The sequence below is a fragment of the Pholcus phalangioides genome, unplaced genomic scaffold (assembly GCF_987345545.1).
Source record: "Pholcus phalangioides strain wild (caught in Gottingen) unplaced genomic scaffold, Ppha-v1.0 ptg000029l_1, whole genome shotgun sequence".
In the NCBI taxonomy this organism is placed as follows: Eukaryota; Metazoa; Arthropoda; class Arachnida; order Araneae; family Pholcidae; genus Pholcus; species Pholcus phalangioides.
The window spans coordinates 896435-913215 of NW_028301619.1; the positions used below are offsets into that span (position 1 = coordinate 896435).

A 16781-nucleotide genomic window follows, 5' to 3' on the forward strand; every position below is an offset into this window, starting at 1 on the left:
ATCTATGTTCATTAACACAGATAGGATGTACAATTGCCACTGATTGTATACTTATAAATAGTTCTCTGTGATAAATAAAAAAGCAATCTGTAAAATACGTATTTACTGGAACAAGTATTGCCTAATAATGCCACCAACCTCATGTCACCTGTTGTCTCTGAGCAGTGAAATTAGGGTGAAAGCATTCACTACCGCAGATTCGACATTCAACAGTTACGACTTTTTATGATATATATATGTGGCTATTGAGAAAATAGGAACAATGACAGGAGCAGTTAGGTGATGTGTGTGTAGATAGTTGCACATAATATGTAAATTACTAGCTGAATTAATATTGTTGCACAAAATTATCAGTGCTTTTAGGGTGTAGCATTTATGAGAAAACTTTTTAATTTCGTCTATTTTTTTAACTTAAAAACACTAGAATTTATTTTACTTCATATGCTGAACATTTTTTCAAAAAAAATATTTCAATCACATTAATTCACTTCACTCAGTGACTAACCTAACTGCATGAATAATAAATATAGGTATTTATTTGTTTTCAGAATGAAGTTTTTAATATCATAAATTTTTTTCAGCATGACCCAGAAGATGATCAGCACTGTACACCAGGTGGAGAAAATGGAAATTACATCATGTTTGCTAGAGCTACTTCTGGTGATAAGAGAAATAACAATCGATTTTCACCTTGTAGTCTTAAGAGCATAAATGCTGTTTTGAACACCAAAGCTCGTAGTGTTAAAGGTTGTTTCACAGGTATTAATTTTTTTTTACTTAAAAACTTTTGCATGACTGAATGAAAAGAGAATGGGAAAAAGAATTCTGAATGAACAGGGTTGCAACTAGGTACTTGGTCAGCCAGGAAAAGCTCTCATTTTGGCTCACCTGTGTAATGTTGAAGGAAGTGGCTAAAAGGTGGATTGGGTTCAGCACTTCGAACACGAGACTTGCATGCTTCCCCTTACTTGCAGCCCTGCATACTAAATACAGGTGGTACTTACGTTAATATGCATCAACTCTAAATTAGGTCACACCTTCAACACCCATCACGTACAGGAGAAACTAATAAGTGGCTGAGTTTAAGTGATATTTCCACATGACTTCTTCCCAACTTAAAATTGGGAATTATGCATAATCACTGGTAAAAGTGATAAATTTAAGAAAATTTATCAAACTTACAGATACAATTGATAATTAAGTATAATAAATGATAATTAGGCATCTCTTACAGATTTATGGTATTTATTGTAAAATATATAATGCAAGAAAAAAAAATCCAAAATCTATAGCCAGAGAATCTGTCTGCTGATGTGAGGGGAAAAAAGCAAGAACAAGATGATGGTGTGCGAAGATAAATCTCAACCTTGATAGGATGGCAATATAGTATGTCAGTATGGCAACTGAAAGAAAGAATAAATACTTCACCATACCACTAAAATTTATACACATAAGAATCATTACTATAAAACTTTTTTGTGCTAATAACTCATATTTTACATGTAATACTTTATATTTATTAATAATACATGTATTTTAGAACTTCTTGATGCGGTTTGTGGAAATGAAGTTGTTGAGGGTACAGAAGAATGTGATTGTGGATGGGAAGAAGACTGTCACGAACCTTGTTGTTTTCCAATGAGGGTTAACCCACCACAAGACCAACCACCATGTCGACTTAGACCTGCTGCATTTTGCAGGTCTGTAATTAGTTTATATTGTCTCATACCATAGCTAAGATTATGCATTTAAGTATTGTGAAAATGTCTTTTATGAATTAGAAAAGACTCTGGAATGATTCAAATTATTTCATTTAAATGGGTTAGGAAAGCTCTGGTAATAGTGTGGCCACCATAACTTTTATTAATTTTTTTAAAGGTTACATTGGTATTACACTATAAAAGTTTTATAAAAATTCTTTTTTAAAACTTGACAAATGCAACCAATAAGCTTATCGGTTACATTCAAGCAAATGCAACCAATAAGCTTAATAAGTTGCATTTATCGTTTGATAAAACTTTTATAGTGTAATACCGGCCTTAGCTAAAATTGATCATTAAATACATAATATAAAACTTCAATCTTTTATCCACATACTGCTTGGAAGCCTGTGTGGGGTAGTATAAAAACTATTATATTTTTTGGTAACAATGCAAATCATGCTAACTTATCCTCTCTAAAAAGTGGAGGGTAGTATCAGACAGTAAAAATACCTTAATCGAGGCCTGTGTGGGGTAGTATAAAAACTATTATATTTTTTGGTAACAATGCAAATCATGCTAACTTATCCTCTCTAAAAAGTGGAGGGTAGTATCAGACAGTAAAAATACCTTAATCGAGTTTTTGATTATCCTTATCGACCATGATACACTTCTGATGGTGCACCCTTTAAAATTCTACTCATTCTTTGCAGACCTGACACTGCATCAAATATAATGACTGTCAAAATATTTTCCACAGATGATCCATTTGGTAACTAAAGCAGATCTTTTATTGCAGTCGTCCAGACTTCCAGATTTTTTTCCTTGCTAGTACTAGTTCAAAAACCAATATTTTCAGTTTTCACGCTTGTTGGTCAGTATCATAGAAATTCAGTAGAACACAAAACACCCATAATTCTGACAACACAAATACTTTAGTGCCATACTCAGAACACGTATTCCAACATCTACTAATTCATTAGAAATTCTGCAGAAGAATGTGTAGAAAAGGTGCATGTGTGGTTAAGTAGTAGTAGTATCAGAGGAATGTTTATGCGGTGCATTTAACTGTTTAGTAGTAGTAATGTTAACTTCATCTGCAATTTATGTTCTTTCTTGAATTTCTTTAGTTTTCAAACCTTCCTCCCTTCTTATAATCATTGACTTCTTAATCATTATTTTTTTCCCTTCTATTTTAGCCTTCCCTACCAAATCTAAAAATATCACTTCAACCTTCTAATTTCACTAACTATGGTTAGCTATTCCAATACTATTCGATTTGAATTTCTCCACTATCACCTGAATGACGTGCAACATTGGAATGGATACTAGACAGAGAACAATGGAAAAAATGGCATTACAGTTGAACTTGGTTAATTTGAATCTTAAAGGGTCATAAAAAGTTTGAATTATTCGAAATTCAAATTATTCAATTCATCAATATGGAATGAATATACTTTGATAAAAAATTAAACTCTTAATAATTATGAAAAATGTATTGAATGCTATCTATTGCTTAATATATTTAACCATGCTAATTTCTTTTTGTTACAACTAGTGTTTGTATAAAATGTAAACAATCACAAAAATTATTATATTTGTAAGTTTGTAATTTTATTTGTGCTCCTAAACTTCACACAAAATCTTTAAGTTGATTTCAGCTTGGCAAACACTGGTTATACATGACTAGACAAGACAGCTTTAGACAAGCTTAGTCATTTTTGTTCACCTGGATTTATATGGCTCAATGTGCACCAGTCAGTCAAATAATTTGAGATGTTGCATAATATAAATCAATGTGGACATAAAAACGAAGAATTAATTCGTGTTGTGCATGAAAATCCCAAGCTAGGCAAGGAAAAAGTAAAAAGGACTTTGCCGTGCACCAGAGCATTAATGTTCGTTTCATTCATCACACCGTTTCTTCGGCTGAGATCCCAGCCTGATTAGTCCTCCACAAGGTCATGTGGAAAATTTGTGAAACACATTAAAATGCTTTATTTTATGCTGCTTCTCTGTCCTTATTGGTTGTCCTCACTTTTAGCCTATCTACCGCCGGTGATTTTCATGCTACAGTTGCCATTCGAACACGCTATTTAGGGTTTTTCACAATGGAGATCGCATTCCAATACAAAAAACTTGGTGTTGCCATTTGATATTTTCGAAATTTTCTCACTGTAACCGTAACTGTTAGAGTGACACTGTTGTTTTCCATATCATTCTTGAGCGCATACCTCAAAATACCTTATGCCAAAATTTCATTCAGTTTCTGTGAATGGTATGATAGTTAGGGGCCCATATGTCGGGATAGTTTTTTTATAATCACCCTGTATATATATATATACACAAAAAAGAATTATGAAAGAAAAAAATTGAATTTTATGAGAGTGAAATAGCATCACTAGCACTTTTTTTCATTCGAAAGATATTTTTTCACTACCTCTTCATTTTCTATCATCAACATTTCTCTTGTATCTTACTATATATATATATATATACCAAATAGAAAAACAGAAAATGTCTTCTTCATTCTGCTTTCCTAATGAAAAAAAGTAAGCTATAAATATCTAAATATAGCTACTCATTTTTGATATATTCATACATTTTGTATTGTGAGAGTTTTCTTTGCTGATAATTTGTGCAGAATCGCCACGAGTCAATCTTGGATTTAATTTGCAATTCTCTGTAATACTTGTATTCAATACGGCGTAAGACACATTTTTTTATACAATACATCAATAAGTTAAAAAAAAATTAAGCCATTGCTCATTTCAGAAATCAAAGTAAAAAGAAAAAGAGGGAAAATTGCATTTTAATTTCATTTTGGGTGCGAAACCACATGAAGTTGACTCTTACATCCTGACCCTAAGAGAGTGACACTAGTTAAATTGTGTTTTCACAGCAATCTTTATGCTGTCTTGTCTTAAGCCAGGTTTTCCTAGGAGTATTGTTTTTTTAACCGCATTAACAGAATAGGACCATTTTGCATCTGCAGAAACTTGCAACTTTATCACACTATGTGTTTGTGTTTTCCTAGCGTGGCACATCAGCTTTTGTCGTCTGCATGTTCCAGTCTGAAGGAAAAGAAAGGAGAACAACAAAAATGAGAGAAAGAAGAGAAAACTGGCAAAACACTTAGCACATGACGCATTTGACTCTTCCAGAATCAGTCGGCCAATCATGCTCAATGTAAAGTGCTGCGTGAGAAGTATTGCGCTTTGTAGGAAAACAGTCATACTGCTTTTCTTATTGGTGGGTAGATGGCATGTTGTGCTGGCGGATTCATGTTGCATGTGGTACAGAAAAGCTGCTTCTAAGAAAACCTGACTTCAAGGCCAAAACACACTATACTGACCTGACAGTGTCAGTGTAGTGTGTTTCATCCTTTACTTGCTTTTCAGGTGTGAAACAAACATGTCAGGTTAACAGTTTATATTTTACATTTGTAGTTCAAAATATTTGAATGTTGGAGGTAATTGGCACTATGGGCCAAACAGTGCAATTTTAAAGCACGGGGCCCCTCCTGAGCATGGTCTGAGGGTCTCCAGAGGAAAAGGAGCCTCACAGAAATCTGGTTGAAATTTTCGGGAGTGAGCAAGTAAGTTTGCCAAGTAGGGCCCATGACACTCAAAACACGGTTCTGGTGCCAAAAGGGAAATTTTACAAGAGAGCCACTTAACCTTTTTTTTTTAGCATGGCTTTATATAGAGCTCACTTGTTTTATAAAGTGAATATCTCTGTTATTTATTGAAATAGGACTTGGTGTCCAATAACTATGTGAAGTGTCTCAGGCCACATTTGGCCACGTGTCATGGGTTGAGCATGCAGGGCCACAACTAGCAGGCGGGTCTGGTGTCTGTTGGTCACTGCACTAAAAGTGGCACCAAATCCACCCTCTAACTACTCTTCCTACACTACACAGAGGCAAAAAAATTTGTGCTTTGTCTTAGCTGATAAAGTATCTAGTTGCAGCCCTGTGAGCATGTATGGTCTAGTTGATCGCAGGTGGCAATAAAGATCTGTTTTGGGTTGCTGGTATATGGTTCATATCAGTTTTTCTCACCAAGTCGTTTCTGTTGTGTTCTACTGCAGCACTGCAATCCTAAATTTTAGCATAGCAAAATAGCACTGCAGATCGATTGGCTGCAACTGGATGCTTGATCAGCCGGGGTAAGCATGCATTTTTGCACCCCCCCCCCCCCGTAATTTGAAAGATAGCTTAAATGGTGAAATTTGCACCCCCTCTGGTCCGGCACCTGGGGCACCAGATCCACCTGAACCTCTCTGTCAATTAATCAATTATTATAATATTAGAGTATCAATATAATCATATGTTCTAATATAATCTATTATATAATTACAGTATATCAATCATTTACAGAACAGATTATCGTTTTCATGTTATGATATTGCAAATTTTAGTTTTTTTATTTTCCAAAATAAAATGGCCATTCCCAATAATGGCCACATTTTCAGTCTCATTAATGGTCATTGTTGAGAGGTTTTACTGTACCACTTTTCAATAGAACAGTGTCTTTTCTTTGTTATTTTCATAGGCAGCGATAGACTTGAAAGTCTGGTCTGGGGAGCATGATGATGATTGCTGGGGTGGAGCATGATGATTCGGAGGAGGGCGGCAATATTTGTATAGCTCACAGGCAGCAAAAACATAAATACAGTCCTAATGGTAGCATCGGATCTGTGAGATCTATGACCAAAATTCAACATTTAATCAGAAATGCATATCCTATTGTTTGGGGAATAGTGATAAAATACCAGATGTATTAATAATAATGTAAAACTCCCCCAACTACTAATATACAGGGTTTTTATAATTAAAGTTCCACTTTGCCATAAAAGAAAAACTGCTGGACAAAATGTTATCAATCTTGCAAATAGTTTACGGGAGGTTATGGGATTCAATTTTCTGCAAAAAATGTTCAAAAACTCACCACCAGCAGGGAATGACGCTGTATGCAACATTGTTAAATGAAATAAGATATAAAATGTTTTTAATTGTTTCTAAAACATGTTCAATGAGGTTAAATTTTATAGCTGAAAAATGAAATGACATGTAAAGTGCATTTGCATAATTCTAATTTACATTCCTCCTGCCGTAAGCCATGTAGCCACTGCGATTTTGCATAATCCCACAAACAGTTTTGTTTTACAAACGCTTAAAAACATTTTAAACCAATGTGTTCACGTCTTATTTTGTTTAACAATAGTGCATACAGTGCCATTCCCTGCTGGTGGTGAGTTTTGAATTATTTTTTTTGCAGAAAATTGAATCCCATGACTTCTTGTAAACTATTACTAAGTTTGATAACATTTTGTCCAGTAGTTTTACTTTTATGTCCATTTCAAAGTGGAACTTTAATTATAAAGACCCTGTACTTGTATCGAATCCTGTTTTTTTCACCTGTAGAACTGGTGGAGACTCCACCCTCCCTAAACTTTGGAGCAATCATACAAAAATTTGAGCGTGGATCTCTCAGATCCAGTGCCACCATTGGAGTGTTAAACATTCTGTTCGTGGGAAAATTGCTTCAGGTAAACTCTCACAAACATACTTCCTTAGTAGAAGTATTTGCATCTGCCATTGGCAGGTGCTAATGAAATCATCCAAGATCTTGTAAAATACATGTTGCAGCGGGAAAACAAAAGCCAGCAAGTGAAATTAGTAACAAAATATTTTCTTGGAACCAAAACAAAAGAAAGCTCCAATTAAGTAATTGGAGCTCCCCATTTTTTTTATTGTACATTGGATCGCACTTATAACATTTTTCAAATAACCATCTTGAAAAAACATTGTAAGTGGGAAGTGCTTTAAACAGGAAATAACAATGAGTAATAATCAAAGCTGGGACTGCAAAAATAAGTTGTACCAAGTGGGAAAACGTTCTAAGTGGGATCCATTAGTTTTTTTTTAGGTTTAAATGTAGGATACATGTTATATATTCTGGAAGAGATCAGTATACCAGAGAATAAGGGAAAAGATGACTAAAAGTTAGCTAGGAATTCTGAGAATAGAGACATTTTGCAAATGATATACTTTATATCTAAATGAAACTTTGAATTATCCAAAACATTAAGAAAAAGTTGAATTGAACAAATAATTTCAATGTTAAATTAAATAGAAAACTTAAGGGAAATTTCTGATATTCGAATTATCAAAAAATTTTGATTAACCAAGTTCAAAATAGCCAAGTTCGCCTGTATATGAATGCAACATAACAACTATATTAAAATATCCATGGTGGTAACTGTAGACAAGTACCACAAACTAAATAATATGTAGCTAAATACAACTAACTAATTGTACCATGTGCTTCCTTGTCAATTTGGTATTTTTTACTCATCTGTTGTTGATTTCACAAGGATATTATTGTAATTGCATTGTATATTTTAAGTTTATTTTTGTGTTTGATTTTTTGTATTTTATTTTTATTTATTTGTATAATTGTTGTATTTTCTATTATACCTATTACTTAAGTTATAATTGGGTTTTAATATGTTACTTGTGTGTTTTATAAATAAATAAATAAATTTTTCATTTTATAACTAGAAAAGTCTGTGAGTGTATCATTTACAAGTCAAGGAGTGGCTGTATATGGATTGTTAAAATGAAACACAGTCAAAGCTGACAACTCAACTTTTTATGAATAAAAATTTAATGTGGTATGACCAATAAGTAGCAGCAATGAATGGTTTTTATTTTAACTGACAGCATTGGTCAGTTTGAGTTCTACTTAAAAGAGGAGAATGTTTAAAAAAAGGTTTTGACAACTGGCTGATGCAAAGATGAATACAGGAAAGAAAGTCAACTATCTTTGCAGAGAATCTAACCTCCATCCTCTCACAATCTGGGCAACTGCGCTAAGCCAATATGATACAGAAGCAATGAACCCATCTTTCCTTACAGCAGTGGTTCTCAAACTTTCGTCACTTCTGGTTCCTTTGCCTTAGTCAATGTTCACCCACAACTCTTCAAAATAGTCAAACAAAGGACTCTTCAAAGCACCTAAATACGCACACATTCATAGCCCCCACAATGGTGGGACTAACAGGGCAATTATCTTTTCTTTTTCTTTTTTTTTTTCATGCTATAAATTCACTATAGAAGGGCCAGCAAAAGGTCCCAGGCTGGCATCCTGGTTCAGAATGTGAGGGTCATGCACACACCAATATTCCAGCTCACTGCAGCACCCCTGACAAAGGTTTGTGACATGCACTGTGAGAACCACTGCCTTATATCCTATATATGATAAACGGGACCATAAAATGGTCAGTGAGACCTAATGCAGTTAATACAGAATGTTTATGCAGGGAAGGTCTTTAAGTGAAATATTTTATCATTTACAAACACTAACTACTGTACTTTGGTAACAAAGTACTGCTTTAAAATAATGTGATGAGTTTTAAGACAGTTGGTTTTGTTAATATCAATGAATACCAACATCAAAGCAGATAAGTTTTCCATTTTTGTGATGCAGAATGCCTCTATTCTGGACTTCTTTTACTGGTTTGAAATGATGGTACCAGATTTCATCATTGGTCACAAACTAATACTTTTGGATCAAAGAAATAATTTTGTTTCGTGCATTGAAGTTAGATTTTTTCCATTTTTCTAAAACTTATAAATTCCTCATAAACAAATTTTATTTATCTTTCCAATTTTAGTCCTAGCCAAGGTCCATGCTGTTCTCATGATTGCAGACTGAAGTATGGAGCAATATGTAGAGAAGATAATGGCTGTAGAAGTGCAAGCTATTGTGAATATCCTTTGTAATTTATTGAAATAGTTTGATTTCTTATATGAAGGTAAAACATGTATTTCAAAAAATCAGTAAAAAAATTCACAGTCATTCTTCATTCACGCCCATCTGATAATTATTATAAACATAAAGATCATTTAAAAAATTTTTTAATGCCCCTCAAAGTAGGAAAAACCACATATTGACTTCAGCCAACTACATCTGTGTAGACACTAAAGCTTTGCAATAAGAGAAAATCATGGTAACCACAAAATAAATTTGTATAATATTTAACCTTGTAAAATCTCAAATACAATCAAAGCTTGTTTTTATGAACTCATCAGGCCCGTCATTTAGGGAGGTCGGGGCATATGTCCTTTGCCCCCCCCCCCCCCAATCCAGGAAAAAGTTGAAATGACAGGCCTGGAACTCGTACAGACTTCTCTTTTGATTCCTAAAATCAAAAGTTCATAAATCCGGAAGATGTTAAGAATAATGGTATGCAGTTATCTCTTTCTTATACAACCTCTCATTTATACACTTCTCTCAGTAGTAAGATAATTTTCTGCGTTTCTGGCCAAAGAGACAGGAATACAAACACAAGGCTGCAACACGCGAAATGTCTGATGATATGGCTAAGAAAAAGATGCCTATAACAAATATGAATGTCATATATTTCTGAAATACATCAACCCAATTGAAAATGCAATTATACAAACTAAAGACACTATAAAATATAATCAATTATAATATAATACTGGACTTGATAAAATATAATACAATGGCCATAAAAAAATATTTATGGTCGCCTTATCTACGTATGGATAGCAGTATAATGCTATTTTATTTATATGACTTTTTCATTTATGCAACTCATTTTGTGACGTACCTCTGAGTTATAAGTCAGAGAAAGTTTTGATTTTTTGCTTTTTCTTTCCCAAAAAAAGATTTTTTAAAGAGTTCATAATCAATGCTCCTCAAAGTGGGTAATATAGCCCCCAGGGGCAATAGAATGGTCTGGGGCAGTAGAAGCTATAGGTTTAGTATTGGATCCCATGGGTTGGTTTGAGTTGGGGCATAGGAAAAAAATTTTGAAGAAGGGCAATGAGACAAAAAGTTTGGAAACCATGGTCTAAATAGATTATAAATGATATACAGAGGGCATAGGAACTTTGAACCCTTTATTATGGAATAGCTCGTGAACCATTGGTCCTAAAAGAATATTTACAATTGAAAAAGTATCTAAATAATGCGTAGACCTCAGAAACATTATTCATATTTCAATGGACTGTATAGTTATTAAAATTAAAAATTAACTTTTTATTTGGTCACTGTCTTAAAACATAATTGGAAAGTTATTGCCCTGTCACTTCTGAGCCCAATAAAATAAATTCCATATTTTTAAGTGCAATAGTTACTGAGATATTTGAATTCAAAAATCACTGAAAAGAAAGAGCAGCATATGAAATGCAAAATTATCTTGTCCATTAGTTTATGTAATTCTTTCCTCTTTTTTCAGAGATTTTAAAATTTAAATATCTTAGCAAATTTTTTTCGTTTGGCTCAGGGGAGACAGGACAACTTTCTCATTGGGTTTTTTAGAATAAGATAACAATAGGTCCTGGAACCTAAATGCTGAGGCCAGTTGAGCCTCTCCCGAATAATTTCTGAAAAAACAATGAGATGCATCCTCCATCTCTTGCATATGTGCTTGAGTCCTATATATACAGGACCACTAGCAACTTTCAGCCTCCAATGTTTTCTTCATATCAGCACCTATGAGGGGACCAAATTAAAAATACATTTTTAAATATTTTTATTCAACTGTATATGTAACCCCTTGCAATATGAATGACGTTTCTGAGGTCTACACATTTTATTTAGATACTGTTTCAATTGGAAGTATGCTTTTAGGATCACGCCCCCCCCCCCCCAAGGGTGGAACTGACAAGGGGCTTCAGACCTGGGACCCAGGACGATTGTCATATTTTTGTCTTTTCATGCTATAAATTAACTAGAGAGGCTGGTGAAAAGTCTGGCCTGGGAGCCCACCAAAAGTCCCAGTCTAGGATCAACAGTTCAAGAGTTGTGCCTGGATAAAGGGACTTTCTTATGCACCCTGTATATATATAATATGATATATATGTATGTACATATATAATATATTACCAACTTTTATATGTAACTAAATTTATTATATTTGTGTCAAAGAGTGTATTCTCTTCTTTCCTTGGACTATATTCCTGTTTATGACTGACTGGCTATCAATCAGAATGGGTTTCCTATGGAGGTTCTTTTGCACTCCTTACACCTCATGGTGGAATTGTAGTGCCCATCATCACCTTGTCTAGTGGCTTATCAGCATCAATAAACCATACGCCTTCACAGGTTCTACAGATTTCCACTGAAGGGGTTAGTTGAATTGATGTGATGAAAGAATGGCAATAGGAATAAGAACTCGCAATCAATAGCAAGTGTTTTAGAAAGGTGGCACAGGTTTTAGAAGGTAGCATTAACTTTGCTACATTTCCATATCTAAAATGGGTAAATGAAAACAGTTATCAATTTCATTAAAAATGAGCAAACTAAAGTTTGATGATAGCTGAAACATTGTGACAAATGCACATGACAACGATGATAAGATCAATGTGGAGGATAATTAAAAGTTAAAAATTCAGACATTTGTGAAAGCTTTAGAAGCACTAGAAACTCTTCTTAATTTTTGTACAACCAACTCCCAATCACACAAACAAAAAGGTGGTTTTCCAGTATAGAAAGAAACAAACAAATTCAGTGTTTTTTTTTAAGTTACTTCACATGATTTTGATGAAGAAATATTATTACCCTATAACTTAAGAATAAAACCAATTTTTTTTACTCTAATGTACTTTGATTTGTCACTTATAGATATTTTTCAAGTGCATATTTCTTGGTTTTTCACTGATGCACCTATCTCACTTATGTGTCTTTTTTTCTTGTTTCCTTATATGGATGCATAAGTGAGAGATCACAGAATTACAAGGAGATGTTTTTCTCAGCCTACAACACATCTAGGAAATAGACTTTTCAGATATTATGTTGAGGCAACTTTTGGAAAGAAACGTTGTCTTCTCCAAGAATTGAACCTGCATCCTCTTGCAAACAAATAACTTTTCTTTCAAAATTTGCCCCAACATAATATCCAGGAATTCTCATTCCTAAATAGTGTATTGTTTGGGACAAGAGGACTATTTGATAAAAACATTTTGGTTTACAAATTGGAGACTAATAAAATCAAGCATAGACTGTACTGATAGATTGACTATTATCTAATTTTTAAGTAATTTCATATTTTCACTTCATTTCTTCATTGTCTGTTTTATAAAATAGACTAATGCTAAGCAGAATCTGCCAAAATAAATTTTATGTTTGGAAAACCTGAACCTCAAGTACATTAAAGTTTCAATGATTTGAATGTCAAAAATTCTAGGTTTCTATTAGTCTGAGGTGCTGGAAGTTTTTGAAATTTCTTCTAATATAACCTGTCACTTTTGTTTTTTTGCAAAGAACACATTTTGTTTCCTTTTTTCTAAAAGAATGTGAGTATAATTTCAGTTTTTGAAGGAGATTTGACAGGGACTAAAGGGGTCCTAGTCTGGGATTTTTGGTGGAGCCCCAAGCCACAATTTTTTGCAGCCCTTTCTACAGTAAATTTATAGCTTAAAAAGAAACAAAAAATGATTACTTTCATATCAAGCACTAAAAAGGCCATGGGTCTTGGCAGCCCTGTTCAGTAAAGCTAGAGCCACACCCATGTCAAGCCTGGCGCAATAGTCATTCACAAATATTTGCCTTTCCCTCAAGGTTCGCCATGGAATTAGAGATATATAAGGGCTTACCAAAGCCCATCAAGGCCTGAATTTTGGACATTGGACAGGTCTTCTGGGCTGGTCAGTCCAGGAACTGGCGAACTTCAGGCTTTGGCAATCAAATGCAAATGCAAGGGCCCCAACAGACAAAATGTCCAACGAAGTGGCTGAAAAAAGATGCCCATAACAAATATGGATGTCATATTTCTAAAATACAGCAACCCAATTAAAAATGCAATTATAAAAACTAAAAATTATATATGCATGATAAAATATACAATGCACATAAAACATATTTATGGTTGTCTCATTCTAAGTATGAGTAATTAACAATCCTATTAGAGAAAAATTACCTGCGACACCACAACCTAGAATTGTCCTTTAGTAACACATATATTTCCCACAAAATCAATATAATGCCCCCACTTCTGAAAGTTGTCTTCTATTGTTTTTCAGATAACAGTAGTTTACAGTGTTCCCTGAGGTGGTCTTGGACCTAATCACCTTAGATTATCGAGACTCTACTTACACCGTGGAACCATGGGAACACCAAGTATTTTGCCCGCTAATGGAGAGTATCTCTTAATTGGTTGCAAAATGCATTGAAGCGTTATTCCACAAGATTTAAAAGGTGTCTAATATAGGAGAGGATTCTACCATGTCATGTACAACTTTTTGTTAACATTTTTATCAAAAATGTGCAATACAATTAATAATTTTTAAAATAAATAGCCCAAATCATTTTCAATATATTTATGCTCTTGTCTGACTTTCAGTTTTGTTTTCTTTGTTAACTTTCAGTCCTGTCTGACTTTCAGTATAAAAATAAAGAGAGCAAAAAAAATTAACAAAAGTAAAATTGTTTCATCAATCAGGGAGTAAATTCAAAATGTAAAATATGTATACAGTAGGGCTTGATGAATCTCAGGCACTAGGTTGCCATGATGACTAAAAAATTTGGTGTTGGCACCTGGCATTTTTTCTATGTGTTATCCAATAAATTGGAGTCTGATGATGGATCAAAATGTTCAGAATTTATGTTACTTGCCGAAAGGAGTCTATGGAAAATTAAAAAGTAATTTTTGACCATTTTCTCAAAAGTAAATGCTTGATTCTAAAAGAAATTTTGCCGGTCCCTAATTTTTTTTTATTTGTCATGCCCTGGTATACAGGTATGAACTTGAATAGGACTTTGGATGTTCACCAGTGATAATTAATTGTTCATTTGATGGTGATGATATATGATATGCAGCATATTCTATTTTATACATTTATGTTTTACACATTTTTATGAAGTGAATTTTACTATCTTTATTTAAATTCAGTGTATTTTTTTTAACAATAACTACTGGGCAAGGTCCTCAGTGCCCTCCTTCTACAAATAAACCCAACAAAACGGTATGCAGTGAAGAATTTGTGTGCTACAATGGGGTAATTCAATTTAATATTATATTGAACTTGAATTTTATGTATAATTGAGTACGAGGTAAATGTCTTTATTTTCTAAATATATTATGTGTGCAACTCAATCTAATTAACCTATCTTACTCTCAGCCCCCCTAGCTTGACCAATGATAGCATCCACACAAATCCATGTCAGATTATCTTTCTGCTGTCCAGGCATATCAAAGTACCATCCAAGACCGTAACTAGGCCAGGGCAACAGGGGCACTTGCCCTGGGCCCCGAGCCAAATGGGGGCCCACAAAAGTTTACATTTTTTTTGCATAATAATAACCCTTTCAAGAGGGGATCCCTAAGGAAAAGTCTGCCCTTGGACCCCGACAAGGCACACTATGGCCCTGGTACCAGCAATATTTGAGGAACTGACTATTTTTCCCTTTTCAGTTGCAAAAAAATATCATTGAAGTTTAGAAAATGGCTTATTCGGCTTTGAGTGTGGAATGCTGTTCCCTACCTCGCTTGGAAAAACTGTTCCAGAAGGGAAATTTTGCTTTTAGTGATAGACAATGTCTGGGACAGTCAAAGAAATGGAATATGAGAAACAAGAAACAACTTCTGGAAGAGGTTCCAGTATAGGATCTCCTCAGTGAATCTGTTCCATACAGTCAGAGCATTAACACAGGAATAAAAGTGTTACTATCTACCAATATGAAATACTAAAGTCTGTAGATATGGTTCAGGTCATTTTATAAGAAATTCAAACTAAAATCTTGGCTAAAGCGAATGTCTTTCCTGTGTACACCAGTGGAAGAGGTCACTTTGAAGAAAGAGCATTCAACTGTGTTATAATCATTGCCAGAAAAACAGAAAAGGTCACATAGCCCAACGAGTGAACATTTTTTGCTGTTTACTGGTGGGCCAAAAACCCCACCAGATCAACATGCTAAAAAAGAAAAGGCTTGATATGGAAGAGTTGATCAACTTTGCCAAAGAATATTAAAAAGACACCAACGAATAAGGCAAATACTCAAAAATACTATGTAGTATAGGATTTTTTTATTTTTGTGTATTTGCCTTGTTCGTTGGTGTCTTCTTTAAAAAAAAGGCTTGATATGTTTAATTGTTACTAAATGTATCTGAAATAATGACCTAAACATTTTCAGACCATTTGATACAGTTTGACTCAGAGTTCAAAAATATTTTGTGAGAAAATGGATTGGCATGTGGAAGAGAAGGGAGTAAACACAAAACACAAACAATGCAACTATAATGTGTGTTGATTTAATATCAACTAACATCCAGTCAGATATTAGTAAAATAATCAATATACAGTAGCTTACTGTTATTACATTTACTCATTCTGTTTATTCTCATAGGAGTGTACTGGTTCAATCTGTATGGCATATGGATTAGAGTCTTGCCAGTGCATCAGAACAATACATGATCCTTTTATTCGTTCCTGTGAACTTTGTTGCAAACTTCCAGAAGATGAATCAAGTTGCAAGTATGCATAACAATTACACATTTCTCCTACAGTTTCAGATGATGTGCTTAATTTGCCCCAAAAAATATACTTGAATTGTATTTAAAATTTTTTAAAGTTGTGTAATACTGGTTGAAAAAATATTTTTTTCAAGGTTGAAGATGTGACCTGTTGGAAAATATTAGAAAATTTTCCAAGTAGTGATGTCATATTTTTGTCACGCGTGCCATATTTTACTTTTGCCCTCTTTTTTCCTACTTATTGATACACTGGGACTCTGGCATATTGTGAAGGCACCATCTATTGGTGGTCATCTCAGGTTTGAAAGGGAAAGCTTTCTTCTTTGCCAATCTCTGAGATCAAACCTTCACCACTTCCGCCCAAATTTGATGTACTGATGAAGATTTTACTGTTGCAAGATATGTGCCAGCTTCTTATAATCCCTTGAGATGGCGCACTTAAATTGTCCTGCACTTTTCATAGGCCTTTTCCTCAATATTTTGTAAAATCATGTTGTATGTATGAAATAGAATATCTTTGTTATATCTTTTGCACTCTACCTGTTGTTTTTAGTATGAGAATTTGACTTG

General features: G+C 33.9%; 1 protein-coding gene across 2 annotated transcripts in view; it reads left to right on the plus strand.

Annotated features, from left to right (window-relative positions):
- Window positions 1-16781, plus strand: part of LOC149067551 (uncharacterized) — a 120354-nt gene that overhangs the window by 83222 nt on the left and 20351 nt on the right. The window contains exons 7-11 of one of the 2 annotated variants that reach the window (XM_089252541.1): window positions 582-759; window positions 1541-1700; window positions 9384-9479; window positions 14655-14736; window positions 16085-16212. In XM_089252541.1, coding sequence (XP_089108667.1) covers window positions 582-759; window positions 1541-1700; window positions 9384-9479; window positions 14655-14736; window positions 16085-16212 — 644 coding nt within the window. Of the gene's footprint in view, window positions 1-581; window positions 760-1540; window positions 1701-9383; window positions 9480-13761; window positions 14057-14654; window positions 14737-16084; window positions 16213-16781 lie in introns of those variants that run through there. The other variant, XM_089252542.1, reaches the window with a different exon arrangement.